General features: G+C 43.4%; 1 protein-coding gene across 4 annotated transcripts in view; it reads left to right on the forward strand.

Annotated features, from left to right (window-relative positions):
* TBX15 (T-box 15) overlaps nucleotides 1-3,000 on the forward strand; it is a 125,795-nt gene extending 122,795 nt beyond the window's left edge. For all 4 annotated transcript variants that reach the window (XM_027535646.1, XM_027535660.1, XM_027535641.1 and 1 more), the window contains one exon: nucleotides 503-3,000. In XM_027535646.1, the coding sequence (XP_027391447.1) occupies nucleotides 503-1,287 (785 nt within the window). In that variant the 3' untranslated portion in view covers nucleotides 1,288-3,000. The remainder of the gene's footprint in view (nucleotides 1-502) is intronic.
* Nucleotides 3,001-17,159: the final 14,159 nt, after the last annotated feature.

Raw genomic sequence — 17,159 nt, forward strand, 5'->3', positions numbered from 1 at the left:
ACCAATGCAATTCTAACATCTGCGGTATTATAGCAGCTGTCTCAAATAAAATTCAGGGATTTTAGGAGATAAAATGGTCCTAGACATCATCTAACCAAAGAGTGGTCCCTGGACTGGCAGCCTCAGGGTCACTTGACAACTTGCTGCAAATCCTCAGGCTCTGTCCCAGACCTTGTTTTTGTTCGGTCGCTAATTCATGTCTGAGTCTGCAACCCCATGGACTGTAGCCCACCAGTCTCCTCTGTCCGTGGGATTTTCAGGCAAAAATACTGAAGCGGTTGCCATTTCCCATTCCAGGTGATCTTTCTGACCCACAGATTGAACCCTGGGTCATTCCTGAGTCTCCTGCATTGGCAGGTGGATTCTCTACCACTGAGCTACCAGGGAAGCCTGTCTCAGATCTACAGAATGAGAATTCTGGGGGTGGAATCAGTGATCTGTGTTCCAACAAGCCTTTCAGGTGATTCTCATGTCTCAAAAGAATTTATGTTTTATTTTTCAGGGGGCAGCACAGGCACTTCCCCAACCACCTCCAGCACTGGGACACCATCTCCTTCAGCTTCTTCTCATCTTTTATCTCCATCCTGTTCTCCTCCAACGTTTCATCTGGCCCCCAACACTTTCAACGTGGGCTGCCGAGAGAGCCAGCTGTGTAATCTAAACCTCTCCGATTATCCACCGTGTGCCCGAAGCAACATGGCTGCCTTGCAGAGCTACCCAGGGCTGAGTGACAGTGGCTACAACAGGCTCCAGAGTGGCACCACTTCGGCTGCTCAGCCCTCTGAAACCTTCATGCCTCAGAGGACTCCATCCCTGATCTCAGGAATACCAACTCCTCCCTCGTTGCCTAGCAACAGCAAGATGGAAGCCTATGGTGGCCAGCTGGGGTCCTTCCCTACTTCCCAGTTTCAGTATGTCATGCAGGCAGGCAATGCAGCTTCCAGCTCCTCATCACCACACATGTTCGGGGGCAGCCATATGCAGCAGAGCTCCTACAATGCCTTCTCTCTCCACAATCCTTATAATCTGTATGGATACAATTTCCCTACTTCCCCTAGGCTAGCTGCAAGCCCAGAAAAACTGAGCGCCTCTCAAAGCACTTTACTCTGTTCTTCTCCTTCCAATGGGGCCTTTGGAGAGCGGCAGTACCTGCCTACGGGGATGGAGCACGGCATGCACATGATTAGCCCTTCCCCCAATAATCAGCAGGCGACTAACACCTGTGACGGCCGGCAGTATGGGGCGGTCCCAGGCTCCTCCTCCCAGATGTCTGTTCACATGGTTTAGTGGCCAGTCCCAGCACCACGGAGCCAACAGCAGCCGAGGCAGATCCGGAGTCTCCAGGGGCAGATCCTCCTCTCTGGGAGCCCAACGCCTTTGAAAAACAGGAACTGTGTATTATTATTATTATTACTTTCTGGAGGAGGAAAGCACATACCCAACAACAACAAGAGACACTTAAAGCCACTGAAGGAATACTTGCAGTGGAATCATCTCTGACTCAGTGGCCATTCTCCTGCCTTCCCAAATCTTAGCATCGTCTGTCTACTCAGAGTGGCCTTTGAAGAAACTGAATAATCGTTTTATAATGTTAAGGGAGATGCTAGCATGTAGCAGCCATGAAAAGTTACCCACACACAGATACATACCTACCTTTACATACACACATACATATGTGCATGCATACATACACACGTACATAAATATATTCATACACAAACTCATCCATACACAAACATACATGCACAGTGACTCGGAACTGGGTGAACTCTGTGGAGGGAAGCCCAGCATGGGTGCTTTCACCAAAAATTTGTCTATGTACAGCAGTAGACGGACTGGGTCAGCAGTAGCTGCCTGCCAACATTTCTTCCCTGCAGCTTACCCTTTTTCTGGAATGAACCATGTATCCTGAAACCCCTTCCCATCAATGGGGGTGGAAAGACGTCAGTACTACAACCGGACTTGGCTTCCTGAAAAAGATGGCCTTTGAACTTCGGCTCTCTTCGATTTGTGTGCTAGCATTGATGTTCCCAGTGGTGCCTGTGAAAAGAGGGAGTAAGAGCAGCTGAAAGAGAGAGAAGGAGAAAGAATAGAGAGCAAGAGAGAGGTGGAGAATAAGACTGAATGAGGAAGTGAGAGCAGTGATGAGAGTTTAAATTCACTGAGGAAATGGGTTTGGTGCTCACCCCTGCCCCCCAGGTTATGAAAAGAACCATGGAGTTGTTGAATAAACCTCTCTGGGACACTATGTATGGTCAGGGCACGGGTGAGAAGCACCCAGGCAGGGCATGAGTCTCAGTCCCACAGTTCTGACCACTGTGAGCCAGAAGAGAGGGGCACCACACAGGAAGTGCCGATTCCAGAGCACGCAGCCTGGCAGGGGACGGGAAACAGAAGGAGTGTGAGAAAGGAAGGGTTTTATAACCTCAACAGATGATACCAAGAACAGAGGCAACACAGGGAGGTCTGGCCTTCTGAATGCCAGATCCAGATGCCTGACCTGGATTGCTTTCCCCATTTCCCCTGTGGCAGGAGGAGTCCTGTCACCTTCCAGAGAACTGAGAATGGGCCTTCTAGAATACATCCTTCCATCTGCTCTTAGATCGCCACTTTTTTTTTTTTTTAATCAAATAGTTCGTTGCAATTTTGAAGTTTTGGATTTCTCCTTTCATCTTTACCTTCCCCTTCAAATCCTTTAATGATAAGAAAAAGTGAAGTTTGGTGCCAGCTAAACTTTTTAAGTGGTGTGGAAATGAAGATAGTACCAAGTAAAAGAATTCAGATATTACTAAGATTTTTTTGGTTTTGAGGTGTTGTAGATAAATGTATTTATGTGCCTAGTGGGGAATCCAATATTATGAATATTAAAAAAGGGGGCAATAAAAAGGGTATGTAAAATATGTATGAAGAAAAGGTGTATAAAAATTTGCCCTTATGCACGGAACTCTGTTTCTAAGTGCCAAGCACAGAAAGCCGCTAAATAAAATCTTTGCAATTGTTTTCTGCGTATCCGTTCATATGGAATAAGAAAGCAGCAGCCCATGCCTTTGAATTGTGCTGTGCATAATAAGCACAGCATTCTCATCTCTACTACTTAACATGATCTTGTTCAGAACACACGAAGTCTGTGAACATGATCTTGTTCAGAACACATGAAGTCTGTATTACCATCCTCATTTAATGATCAGTAACTAAGCTTCATAGGGACTGATTTATCCAGATTACACAGCCCGATGGAGAGAAAACTAGGACATGAAGCCAGGACTGTAGTGGGATACCTGGTTTCATGTTAGCTGCAAAAACCTGTGAGTCAGCTGCTGTATGACACAGGGAGCTCAACCCTGTGCTCTGTGAGGACCTAGAGAGATGGGACTGGAGGGGTGGGAGGGAGACTCAAGAGGGAGGGGATATATGTATAATTATAGCTGGTTCACATTGTACAGCAGAAACCAACACAACATTGTAAAGCAATTATCCTCTAATTAAAAATAAACATTTTTAAATTAAAAATATAATTAATCTATTTCATGAAAAGTTGTAGAAACAAGAATAAATCTATATGCCATTTTTAAAAAAACAAAACCCGTGAGTCTAATAGCCATCCTCATTGTAGCTAAGTGCCAGATATTACACCATGTGTCTTTACATAGATATCTCATCCAATCCTCCCACAATTCTATAGTGGGTATTTTTTTATGATCATATTATAGATTTGGAAACCAACTTAAAAAAGTTTAAGTCTTTGACCAAGGCCCTCAGGGAAGTGATTAAGCTGGCAGTTTGACCTCATGGTCTGTGTAATTAGCATTATGCTTTTCTGCTGGAGCCACAGCAGACTCAGAATGCACGGGGACCATCAGGAAAGAATTCTGAGGGGTTCGGGCCAGAGTTTCTCTGAGGCAGGATTTACTTAGGATGTTTAATCATAAATATATATCCTCCCTCTTGAATGTGCTCCTCCGGCACAAGAGGAGTGATTTTGAGTTGTTAGGCATCAAATGACTTTTTAGAGACTAATAACATGCCCAGGGCTATTCCATTTGTAAGCATTTACGCATCATCTCATTGGAGCCTCACGATAACCGGGAGAGGTGAACAGGGCAGAAACTATTGTTTTGCAAATGGAAGGCTAGGATTTTGAAGGTTGGGTTCTGTCCATACAGAAATGTCACTGGGAAGCCATAGTTCAGTTCAGTCCAGTCACTCAGTCGTGTTTGACTCTTTGCAATCCCATGGACTGCAGCACGCCAGGCTTCCGTGTCCATCACCAACTCCCAGAGCTTACTCAAACTCATGTCCATCATGTCGGTGATGCCATCCAACCATCTCATCTTCTGTTGTCCCCTTCTCCTCCCGCCTTCAATCTTTCCCAGCTTCAGGGTCTTTTCCAATGAGGCGGGTCTTCACAGCAGGTGACCAAAGGATTGGAGCTTCAGCTTCGGCATCAGCCCTTCAGGACTTAAAATCTCCTGCTCTTGCACCTACCTCAGACTGTCTCCCAGGGGACAGTTACACTGGATGCTCACGGACCCATTTCGCCAGGGCTTGATTTCGTGGGGGTGAAGTTGCTGGACCACCACACTCTTTCAGTGGAAATGGAGCTTGGGTTGGGAAAACAAAAACTTTAGTCATGGCTTTGGTTTAATGAATAATTTCAAAGAGTGGCCAGTTAACTCCATTAGCCATCAGCTCAGTTGTGTCTGACTCTTTTGTGACCCTGTGGAGTGTAGCCTGACAGGCTCCTTTGTCCACTGAAATTTTCCAGGCAAGAATACTGGAGTGGGTTACCATTTTCTGCTCCAGGGGATCTTCCTGACCCAGCAATCAAACCTGCCTCTGTCTCCTGCGTTGGCAGGCTGGTTCTTTACCACTGTGAAACCCAATTAGCCTTCAGATCATTGCTAACATAGCCAGAACAGTAGCTGATTGAGTATCTTCATGGATTGTAAGTTCTCTGGGTGACATCTCAAAATATGAAAAGACACTCCTATTTGAAAATCTAGCAGTCAACCCCTGGTTTCACAGTGGTAGACCAAGAACAACAATATATGAAGCTTATTGTTATTTCTTACTGATTTAGCAACATACTAAATATTGTTCACTGGTCTACCAGTGTCGGAGGTTTTAAGTAATAGGAAAGCATAATATACTGAGCAACAAATGACATAGAAGCTCCATATTTTCATTCAATAGTAAAAATAATTTCTTACCTTATTTTTTTCTTATTAAAGAGCAATAATTATGCAAGAGTATTAAGTACCGAAAATATCTATAATTTGGGTAAATTAAAACAGTCCAAGTTGGTTAGTTGGATCAAATTGCCAACATCTGCTGGATCATTGAAAAAGCAAGAGAGTTCCAGAAAAACATCTATTTCTGCTTTATTGACTATGCCAAAGCTTTTGACGTGTGGATCACAATAAACTGTGGAAAATTCTGAAAGAGATGGGAATACCAGACCACCTGATCTGCCTCTTGAGAAACCTATATGCAGGTCAGGAAGCAATAGTTAGAACTGGACATGGAACAACAGACTGGTTCCAAATAGGAAAAGGAGTTCATCAAGGCTGTATATTGTCACCCTGCTTATTTAACTTATACACAGAGTACATCATGAGAATCGCTGGGCTGGAAGAAGCACAAGCTGAAATCAAGATTGCCAGGAGAAATCTCAATAACCTCAGATATGCAGATGACACCACCCTTATGGCAGAAAGTGAAGAGGAACTCAAAAGCCTCTTGATGAAAGTGAAAGTGGAGAGTGAAAAAGTTGGCTTAAAGCTCAGCATTCAGAAAACGAAGATCATGGCATCTGGTCCCATCACTTCATGGGAAATAGATGGGGAAACAGTGGAAACAGTGTCAGACTTTATTTTTTTGGGCTCCAAAATCACTGCAGATGGTGACTGCAGCCATGAAATTAAAAGACGCTTACTCCTTGGAAGGAAAGTTATGACCAACCTAGATAGCATATTGAAAAGCAGAGACATTACTTTGCCAACAAAGGTTCGTCTAGTCAAGGCTATGTTTTTTCCAGTGGTCATGTGTGGATGTGAGAGTTGGACTGTGAAGAAAGCTGAGCACTGAAGAATTGATGCTTTTGAACTGTGGTGTTGGAGAAGACTCTTGAGAGTCCCTTAGACTGCAAGGAGATCCAACCAGTCCATTCTGAAGGAGATCAGCCCCGGGATTTCTTTGGAAGGAATGATGCTGAAGCTGAAACTCCAGTACTTTGGCCACCTCATGCGAAGAGTTGACTCATTGGAAAAGACCCCGATGCTGGGAGGGATTGGGGGCAGGAGGAAAAGGGGACGACAGAGGATGAGATGGATGGATGGCATCACCGACTCAATGGACATGAGTTTGAGTGAACTCTGGGAGTTGGTGATGGACAGGGAGGCCTGGCATGCTGAGATCCATGGGGTCGCAAAGAGTCGGACACAACTGAGCGACTGAACTGAACTGAAGTTGGTTACACTTGAATTGGCATATACACTTGAGTTGGCATATATTTCTCTCTATAACTGAGAAAGTAATAAAAAATTTTCAACACAAACTGGATAAGGATTGTCAAGAATATATTCTACCCAGTTATTTTTAATGAAATGATGAAAGCTTGTTTTAATTGGCACAATGACTGCATACAAAGGGCTATTGAAAGCTTACCTTTTGAGTTAAGATGCTCATTTTTTTTTCTTTTTCTTTTCTAATTTTATTTTATTTTTAAATTTTACATAATTGTATTAGTTTTGCCAAATATCAAAATGAATCCGCCACAGGTATACACGTGTTCCCCATCCTGAACCCTCCTCCCTCCTCCCTCCCCATACCATCCCTCTGGGTCGTCCCAGTGCACTAGCCCCAAGCATCCAGTATCGTGCATCGAACCTGGACTGGCAACTCGTTTCTTACATGATATTTTACATGTTTCAATGCCATTCTCCCAAATCTTCCCACCCTCTCCCTCTCCCACAGAGTCCATAAGACTGTTCTATACATCAGTGTCTCTTTTGCTGTCTCGTACACCGGGTTATTGTTACCATCTTTCTAAATTCCATATATATGCGTTAGTATACTGTATTTATGTTTTTCCTTCTGGCTTACTTCACTCTGTATAATAGGCTCCAGTTTCATCTACCTCAAAGATGCTCATGTTTTTGAGAAAAGGCTGTCTTGCTCCCCTTTGATTCTCAAGGCCCAGTATGAATCCTAATACATAGTCATTCTTATTGTTGAATTTATTGGCCAAACCAACTTTTTCAATAGTGCAAAATGGTTACATGGCTGAATTCACTCCAAATTAATAGGACCCAAATTAAAGATTTATTGTTTTTCACACAGCATTCTGTGACAGAGTAATGAAAATTTACTTTACATTCATAGCTTGATAGAATCCATTACACATAATAGAGGACTTAAAAAAATACATGTCATAGTTTTGTCCTTGAAAGTGTTCACTTTTCAGGGAGTCATGCACATGTGAAGCAAATGAAAAAAATGTCTCTCAAAACTCGATGAAGATTTTCAGTGTAAGAAGGTGAAATTGGGATTGTTTTCACTGCAGAGGTAGAACTTGATTATTTGGACATAGAAATGAATAATTAAACTTGATCCTGTCTTCAGGGAGCTCATGATCTGGTGTGAGAGTGACATAGAATATGCTAGAAAATGAATAATGTAATTTCAGATTGCAAACATCATTTTGAGGAAATTTAAAAAGATGATAAGGAATGATTGGGGAATGAGGATGAAGGTTCATTCATCCTTAATAACCCCTGAAGACAGGGTTACTAATAGGGCTGGGGCTTCGAGGGTGACACTGGTGGTAAAGAAACTGCCTCCCAGTGCAGGAAACAAGAGACCTGGGTTTGATCCCTGAGTCGGGAAGATCCGCTGGAGGAGGGCATGGCAACCCACTCCTGTATTCTTGCGTGGAGAATCCCCATGGACAGTGGCCCTCCAGTCTCCTCTGTCCATGGGGTCGCACAGAGTCAGACACCACTGAAGCAACTTAGCATGAATGAACATTACTAAGAGGGCTACATTTGAGTTAGTACAAATGAAGACTTATTTTAGAGTTTACTTACTCCTACTTCTGCCAAGGCAGCCATGTCATCACTGGAAGATGTGCTTTGCTAGTTTTGTGTTAGCTGAAGCCAGGCATTGTTGTCCTTTTCCAAAGGCTTTGTGTTAATGGCACTGATACTTATTTACCAATGCCCTGCTGCTGACCTTCTGAAACTGGGGCCATTTACTGACTCCTCAAATTTGAATCTACCTTCTACATGGTCCCAATAAGGTTTTATTTTTCACGACTTCCTTGGCGGAGGAGGAGAGTCATTCCTTCTCTCTGACTTTATTAAAAGGTTAAAATAAATGCTCAAGCAACCAATTAATTAATTAATAACAGACTAATAATGAACAATAATAAATAAGAAAAATACTAAATACAGCTTAGTATTCTAGTTTTCTCAGAACTACTCTTTGTGATAGATATTGAAAACTTATACTTTCAAAAAGATTCCAGCCTGGTTGAGGAGTCAAGATATATGCATATAAAGCAGTGAACAATGAAACCATTAAATTGGTGGTGGTAGAGACCAGATGCATGGCAGAATTTTAGAGTGAAGCACATTTTTAGTGAGTCTTTGTTATATGTTACACGTTATGCAAGGTTATCCTATAATCCTTGCAACGATCCTCTAGGATTTGTATTTAAATCCCAGTTTTACAGATGGGGAAACTGAAACTAATAGAGGTTTAGTAATGTGCACAAACCCACTCCAGTGTTCTTGCCTGGGGAATCCCAGGGACGGGGGAGTCTGGTGGGCTGCCATCTATGGGGTCGCACAGAGTCGGACACGACTGAAGTGACTTAGCAGCAGCAGCAGCAATGTGCACAAAATGAACAGAGCTTGTATGCAACAAAGACAGGGCTCCAACAAAGACCTTTCCGTTAGTATGTTTTTCCCCAAATTAGATTTATAAGGTCAATAATAAAGAGAGGTGTTCCTGGAGAAGGCAGAGCTTGAATAGTCCTTTGAAGAATTCATAGAAACCATATAAACTGAGGAGAAATGAGGATGGTGGGATGCAGTACAGCAAAGACAAGTAATCTCTATGGGACTATGAGTTACGGTGGTGGGACTGGGGGAGAGGATTGTTACTCTCTTAAGTCAGATCTCAAAAATCACAAGTCCTATGTTCTCCCTGCTGCCCCCAGTACCGTGACCTTGGACTCCCTTTTCTGATACGAGTTGTTCTAGCTCTGTGGATGGTCAGGCCACTCAAGATGGCTGTTCTCTTGCTCTCTGGACAACCCCAGCTCAACCAGTGCCTGCTTCACCTACACCCTACTCACAGACTGACTTCCCTACATACTCACCCCAGGCTCCAGATAAGGATTGCTCAAGCTTTAGATCAGAATTCTCCACTATGCTTATCAAAGGGGCATTGAGGGGTGTGCCCCTCTGCTGGTTTCCCTGGTAAATTAGAAGCCCACCTGACCTCAATTCCTCCTATAACTGGTAACTGCCCCCTCACGCTGCTGGGAGTGAAGCCTGCCGCCATGATCTACTCACCACGGGCTGCACACGGCGGGGTGTCATTCCAGGATCTTGCTTCAGACATGTAAGATCCCCGCTGTCCATTAAACCAGCAGCCCCCAACCGTTTTGGCACCAGGGGCCAGTTTTGTGGAAGACAGTTTTTCCACGGGCCCGGTTTCAGGCCTGGTGTGCTGCAGTCCAAGGGGTCGCAAAGAGTCGGACACGACTGAACAACGGAACTGAACTGAGGTTTCAGAATGACCTCAGTTTCAGGATGATCCAAGTGTATTGCATCTATTTTTAAAATTTTATTAATTAATTAATTTATTTTTGGCTGTGTTGGGTCTTCCTTGCTGCTTGGGCTTTTCTCCAGTTGTGGTGAGCGGGGGCTACTCTCTAGCTGCTGCGTGCAAGGCTGTCCTTGCGGTGGCTTCTCTTGTGGTGGAGCACTGGCTCCAGGGCCTGCGGGCTTCAGTAGTTCTGGCACGTGGGCTAAGTAGTTGTGGTTCACGGGCTCTAGAGCACAGACTCAGTAGTTGTGGCACACAGGCTTAGTTGCTCCACTGCATGCGGGATCCTCTGGGACCAAGAATCAAAACCCTTTCTCCTGAATTGGCAGGCATATTCTTTACCCCTGAGACACCAGGGAAGCCCTCAAACACATTACATTTATTGTGCACTTAATTTCTAATCTAACACCACCGCTGATCAGACAGGAGGTACCAGTTTGTGGCCTGGAGGTTGGGGACCCCTGCTAAACCATTGAAGGTGGGCAAGCGTAGAGCTTCCAGGACTGCAGGGTGCAGCCTAACATTCTAACTTGGGCAATTCAGGATTCCCTCCAGTGTCTCAGTGGGAACCTTCACCTTGGAAAGGACCAGTGGGGACTAGGGGGTGATTGAAGAGTCATGTTATATCCTCCCAACCTTCCCACCCCATCGGTCTAACCCGCTCCCACCAAGTCCCCAGGGATAGGTGCAGCTGCCACACTCCTTGTGTCTAGCTCTGCACGAGCCTGTTGCTTTCTCCAGCTGTGCATGCTGTGCCATACGGATGGTGAAAGGTGAACCTTGCTTCTTAAGGCTGAGAAAACATTCACCATGTTTTCCTTCTTAGCTCATTGCACTGTGAAGGGGAGCAGAATACGCTACCCCAAAATATGCCACTTTGGTGTGTGGATTATTTTTAGCTGAAGGCAATCAAGACCCTACAGATTGGAGAAAAGCTTTACCTCTCCTTTAATTACCTAAATGAGTTTAGATGGGGGAGTGGGGCAGAGGAAATGGACCAGGAAAAAAAAAATCCTATTATGAGAGACACCTTTTATCTGATTGCTTGTGCTCCATGCAAACTTCTAACCACCAAGCATCATCTGCTCTTAACTTCCTATGAATTGCCCTCCTCCCCTTTGAAGCCCCAGATTCCTAGTACATCCCTTGGCTCAGGAAGGTTCCTAAGGCCTCAATTGCCCTACTTGCTCTTTAGTTTCATATCTTTGGGGGATTCTTTACAGAGGTGGCTCAGTGGTAAAACAATCTGCCTGCCAGTGCAGGAGACTCAGGAGACACAGGTTTGATCCCTGGGTGGGGAAAATCCCCTGGAGAAGGAAGTGGCTAATCCACACCAGTATTCTTGCCTGGAAAATTTCAATGGACAGAGGAGCCTGGCGGGCTACAGGCCATGGGGCCTCAAAAGAGTCAGAGACAAACGAGCACACACACAGAGACAGAATTAAATTTATTCTCCTTCTGTTAATCCGTCTTGCATATGTGTGAGCTAAGTTGCTTCAGTCATGTCTGACTCTTTGCAACCTTGTGGACTATAGCCCTCAGGCTCCTCTATCCATGGGTTTCTCCAGGCAAGGATACTGGAGTGGGTTGCCTTGCCATCCTCCGGGGGATCTTCCTGTCCCAGGGGTCGAAACTGTTTCTCTTGTATCTCCTGCATTGGCAGGCAGGTTCTTTACCACTAATGCCACCTGAGAAGCCCTGTTAATCTGTCTTATGTTAATTTAATTATTAAATCAGCTAAAGAACTTAGAAAGCAAGAGGGGAAACTTTCCATCCCTACAGCTGCTCAGAGCACTTATCTTTCATGGGCCAACCTAACAACATTTCCTACTTCAGATGCTGTACACTCATACTGTTTGCTTTTGTTGAACTTTATTGCAAGCCCTGTTGGCTCAGCTGGTAAGGAATCTGTCTGCAAAGCGGGAGACCTGGGTTCGATCCCCAGGTTGGGAAGATCCCCTGGAGAAGGAAATGGCTATCCACTCCAGTATTCTGGCCTGGAGAATTTCATGGACTGTATAGTCCATGGGGTTGTAAAGAGTCAAACTCAACTGAGTGACTTTCACTTTCATTGTAAGTCCAGTATAGGCACAGAAAACCAAAGAGATTTTGAGTCCTTGTTAGTACTTTCATTCAATGAAGCCAAAATGAAGTGGGTTGCCAAAGAATGGCCAGGTCAACCTTCATACAATTCTAATTCTAGGAGAAGTTCCTGGACTCCGTGAAGAGGAGTCTTGGAGTTGTACATGTCTTGCCACACTGCACATCCTTCTCCCACCCATGGCATGTAAAGTACCCCCTAAGCTGTCTCTAGATGATGTAACAGATAAACCCCCAAATGTTAAGAAATTAATGTTTATTTCTCATTCACTTCACAGTTTACATGGGCTGCCTGGTTATGTGGCTCTTCTCCAAGCAATGATTCTGAGAACCAGGCTCTGACCAGACTTCACTATCTTCAGCATGTAGCTTGGTAGTTCTCCATTCAGGCAGCAGATGGAGGAGTAATGGAAACTTGAACATAGGAGATATTTACAAGCCAGGCTTGAAACTGGTTACCTGACTCCTTCTCCATTTTTGGTTAGAACTCTAACCACACCTAACTGCAGGAGAAGCTGGGATATATAGTCTAGTTGAGCACCGAGAAAGGAAAGGAAACGTGTGTTAGGTATGAATTAGGAGTCTCTGCAAGTCCATGAGCTGATCTAGGCTTATTTCCTAGGATCTGCTTTTCCTATGAAACCAGCAGGTAAGGGTAAGTCTAGCTTCTAGTCCCAGCTTGACTGTTTTGCAAAACAACCTGCAGTGGTTGACTTTACCCCATTAGGGTTCAGTTCATCAGTAAGATATATGTTTCAGGAGTTCTTTCCACTCTCCTAAAATATATTGAGGTTTTACAAAATTGCAGATGAGATTTTCTCAAGTGGTAATAACTAGAAAACAATAAACATTTATCAAGTGATTATTACATTCCAGCTAAGTGGTTTACATACATCGTTTTGTTTAATTATCAACAGCAATCTTCTAAGATAGTTACTATCATTATTATGCCCATATTGCTGGTAAGAGAAAATGTACAGAGGCTAAGAATCTTGCCCAAGGGCACACTCAATCAGTCCCATTCAAAGCCTTCACTATTCATTAATATGTTAGTTACAGCAGGCTTTTTCATTCATTTGTTTTTATATTTATTTACTCAGCAAAATGCTGAGAATGCTATATTAATAGATAAGTCATGTTCCCTGCTCTAGAAAACTTAATATAAGGAATAGCCTCTTTTTTTTCCTTTTTTATATGGAAGTATAATTGTTTTACAATGTTGTATTAATTTCTGATGTACAGCAAAGTGATTCAGTTATATATATATATATATATATATGTGTGTGTGTGTGTGTGCATGTATATATACTTTTTCAGATTTTTCCATTATACTTTATTATAAGATTTTAAATATAGTTCCCTGTGCTATACAATAGGATCTTGTTTATCTCTTTCATATATAGTAGATTATATCTACTAATCCCTAACTCCTCATTGGAAGGACTGATGTTGAAGCTGAAACTCCAATACTTTGGCCACCTGATGCGAAGAATTGACTCATCTGAAAAGACCCTGATGCTGGGAAAGATTGAGGACAGGAGGAGAAGGGGACGACAGAGGATGAGATGGTTGGATGGCATCACCGACTCAATGGACATGAGTTTGAGTAAACTCCAGGAGTTGGTGATGGATAGGGAAGCCTGGTCTGCTGCAATCCATGGGGTCACAAAGAGTCGGACACGACTGAGCGACTGAACTGAACTGAACTCCTCGTTTATCCCCCCTCCCTTTTCCTTTTGGTAGCCATAAATCTGTTTTCTACGTCTGTGGGTCTATATCTGAAAATAAGTTCATTTGTGTCATATTTTAGATTCCACATGTAAATGATATCATATTTGTCTTTCCCTTTCTCACTTCATGGAGAAGGCAATGGCACCCCACTCTAGTACTCTTGCCTGGAAAATCCCATGGACAGAGGAGACTGGTAGGCTGCAGTCCATGGGGCGCCAGGAGTCGGACACGACTGAGTGACTTCACTTTCACTTTCTTACTTCAATTAGTATGATAATTTCTAGGTTTCAAGTCCATCCATATTGCTGCAAATGGCAGAATATCATTCTTTCATGACTTTCCATGTACGCACACACACATACCACATCTTCTTTATCCATTCATCTGTTGATGGACATTTAGGTTGCTTCCTTGTCTTGGCTATTGTAAATAGTGCTTCTATGAACATTGGGGTGCATGTATCTTTAAATTAGAGTTTTCATTTTTTCTGATTATATGCCCAGAAGTGGTATTGCTGGGTCATATGGTAGCTCTACTTTTTAATTTAAAGGGCTTCCCTACTGTGCTCCATAGTGGCAGCACCAATTTACATTCCCATCAGCAGTGTAGAAAGTGAAAATGAAGGTCGCTCAGTTGTTCCAACTCTTTGTGACCCCTTAGACTGTATCCTGCCAGACGTCCATGGAATTCTCCAGGCCAGAATACTGGAGTAGCTGTTCCCTTCTTCAGCAGATCTTCCAAACCCAGGGATCAAACCCAGGTCTCCCACATTGCAGGTGGATTCTTCACCATCCAAGTCACCAGGGAAGTCCATGATGCCTGCTGTGCTGTGCTCAGTCGTGTTTACTCTTTGTGACCCCTTGGACTGTAGCCTGCCAGGTTCCTCTGCCCATGCGATTCTCCAGGGAAGAATACTGAAGTGGATTCCCATGCTCTCCTCCAGGGGATCTTCTCAACCCAGAGATCAAACCTAGATCTCCTGCATTGCAGGTGGATTTTTTTACTGTCTGAGCCACCAGGGAGGGTTCCCTTTTCTCCACACCCTCTCCAGCATTTATTCTTTGTGGACTTTTTAATGGTGGCCATTCTGACTGGTGTGAGATGATATCTCTCTGTAGTTTTGACTTGCATTTTTCTAATAACTAGCAATGTTGAGAATCTTTTCATATGCCTATTGGTCATCTGTATGTCTTCTTTGGAGAAGTGTCTATGTAGGTCTTCTGCCCACTTCTTGAATAGTTTGTTGGCTTTTTATTGTTGAGCTGTATGAGCTTTTTATATATTTTAGAAATTAAGCACTTGTTGGTTGCATCATTTGCAAATATTTTCTCCCATTCTGTAGGTTGTCTTTCCATCTGGTTTATGGTTGCCTTTGCTGTGCAGAAGCTTCTGAGTAGGTCCCATTTGTTTGTTTTTTATTTCTTTTGTCTTGGGAGACTGACCAGAAAAAACATTGCTACAATTTATGCCAGAAAATTCTTTGCTTATGCTTTATGGTGTCATGTCTTATATTTAAGTCTTTAAGCCATTTTTTGTATATTTTTGCAAGAGGGTATGTTCTGTTGATTTACATATGGCTATCCAGCTTTCCCAAACCACTTGCTGAAGAGACTGTCTTTCCTCCATTGTATATTCTTGCCTCCTTTGTTGAAGATTAATTGATCATAGGTGTGTGGGTTTATTCCTAGGCTCTTTTTTTTTCTGTTTCATTGATCCACATGTCTGTTTTTGTGCCACTACCATGCTGTTTTGATTTCTGTAGCTTCATTGTATTGTCTGAAGTATGGGAGAGTTATGCCCAGACTTATTTTTTATTAGGATTTCTTTGTAATTTCTGTGTCATTTATGGTTTCAAGTAAGTTTTAGGATTATTCTAGTTCTGTGAAAAATGTCGTTTGACAGGGATAGCATTAAATCTGTACATTGCTTTGGGTAGTATGGCCATTTTAACAATATTAATTCTTACAAATGAAGAGCATGGAAGACCTAGGAACAGCCTCTTACTCGGTTTCATCCAAAAAGATGCCACATTTGACACTGTAGTGTGAGTACCTAAGGATTAACTTCTTTGGTTTTAATGTTCCCAGGTAGCACTAGTGGTAAAGAACCTGCCTGCCACTGCAGGAGATGAAAGTGACACGGGTTTGATCCCTGGGTCAAGAAGATCCCCTGGAGTAAAAAATGGCAACCTACTCTTGTATACTTATCTGAAGAATCCAATGGACGGCGGAGCCTGGTGGGCTACTGTCCATAGGATCACAAAGAGTCAGACACGACTGAAGTGACTTACCTCAGTATATGCTTTTGATTACTAAGGCATCCACTTCAAAGACATCCATCCTCAACAAATGCATTGCCACCTACACAGCTAAAGCCCACCCCACACATAAATTTCCTCTTTTAGAAAGCCCTCAGTCACCTAGATAACTGAGGGCTTGAGTAACCATGCTTCGACCTTCTAGCACCTTAATTCCTGCTCTTAAGTTTTAAGTTCACCAGTAGCTGGTGAATCCACAAAACGTTAGGCACCCCACCTTCAATTCCAACAGAGGCAGAACCCAAGGTCCACACTCTTTCTATACGTGACCTGTTTGTGTGGCTCTGGGCATGCCATGTACTTTTCAGGACTTGGGAAGAAACCTTGTTTTGTCAAAGTTCCCCAATGGCTGTTGCTAAGGTGCATCTTGCAATCATAATAAGGACCACAAGGGCTGGTTCAGCCACAACATTGGCTCTGGAGAGGAAAAGCCTGTGGGGGCTTCTCACAGCAGTAGGGCCCAGGTGAGCACCCCCAGTTGATGACATCATTATTCCTAGTTGATGACATCACTATTCATAGGCTGAGACAACATAAAATAGACACAGGTATGGAAGCCATCTTGAGAGTTTCAGGATCACAGTCTTTTTTTATTTGAACTTTTAATTTTGTATTCAGGTATAGCCAGTTAACAATGCTGTGATAGTTTCAGGTGAAGAGCAAAGGGACTCATCCATACATATACATGTATCCATTCTCCCCCAATCTCTTCAGCCTGCAGTTCTGCAGGCCTGTGGAATGACCCTTCCTATCCCTAAGTAGGAGCACAGAAAGCCTTGTTGTGTAATGTTCTGCGCAGTTGCCAAAGACCCAGTAAAATTTTTTTGCATGGCTTCCAAACTAAGTTTCTAGAACTAGGTTTTGTCTAACCCTATGATAACATCCACACTTTTGTCTCAGAGTGTGGCTAGTGATGATCTTCAGAGAGGAAGCTCAGGAAGCGGCACCCAGTAGAATAAACCCACCACCATCCTGGTATGCTCACCAGTTAGCTGTCTGTTCCAAGGAGAGCTGGTTCAACAATCCCTTCATCCAGAAGTGGGTCCCAGAAACATGAAGGTTCCATTTCCCTTTTCTAGAATGCTTTGTTCTAGGGAGTGTTTCATGCTTCATCAATAGAGTCTTTTTCCTAAATTCTGGTTTTGTTTCTTTGCAATATATGCTTACATACATC

This window comes from Bos indicus x Bos taurus, chromosome 3 (assembly GCF_003369695.1).
Source record: "Bos indicus x Bos taurus breed Angus x Brahman F1 hybrid chromosome 3, Bos_hybrid_MaternalHap_v2.0, whole genome shotgun sequence".
Lineage (NCBI taxonomy): Eukaryota > Metazoa > Chordata > Mammalia > Artiodactyla > Bovidae > Bos > Bos indicus x Bos taurus.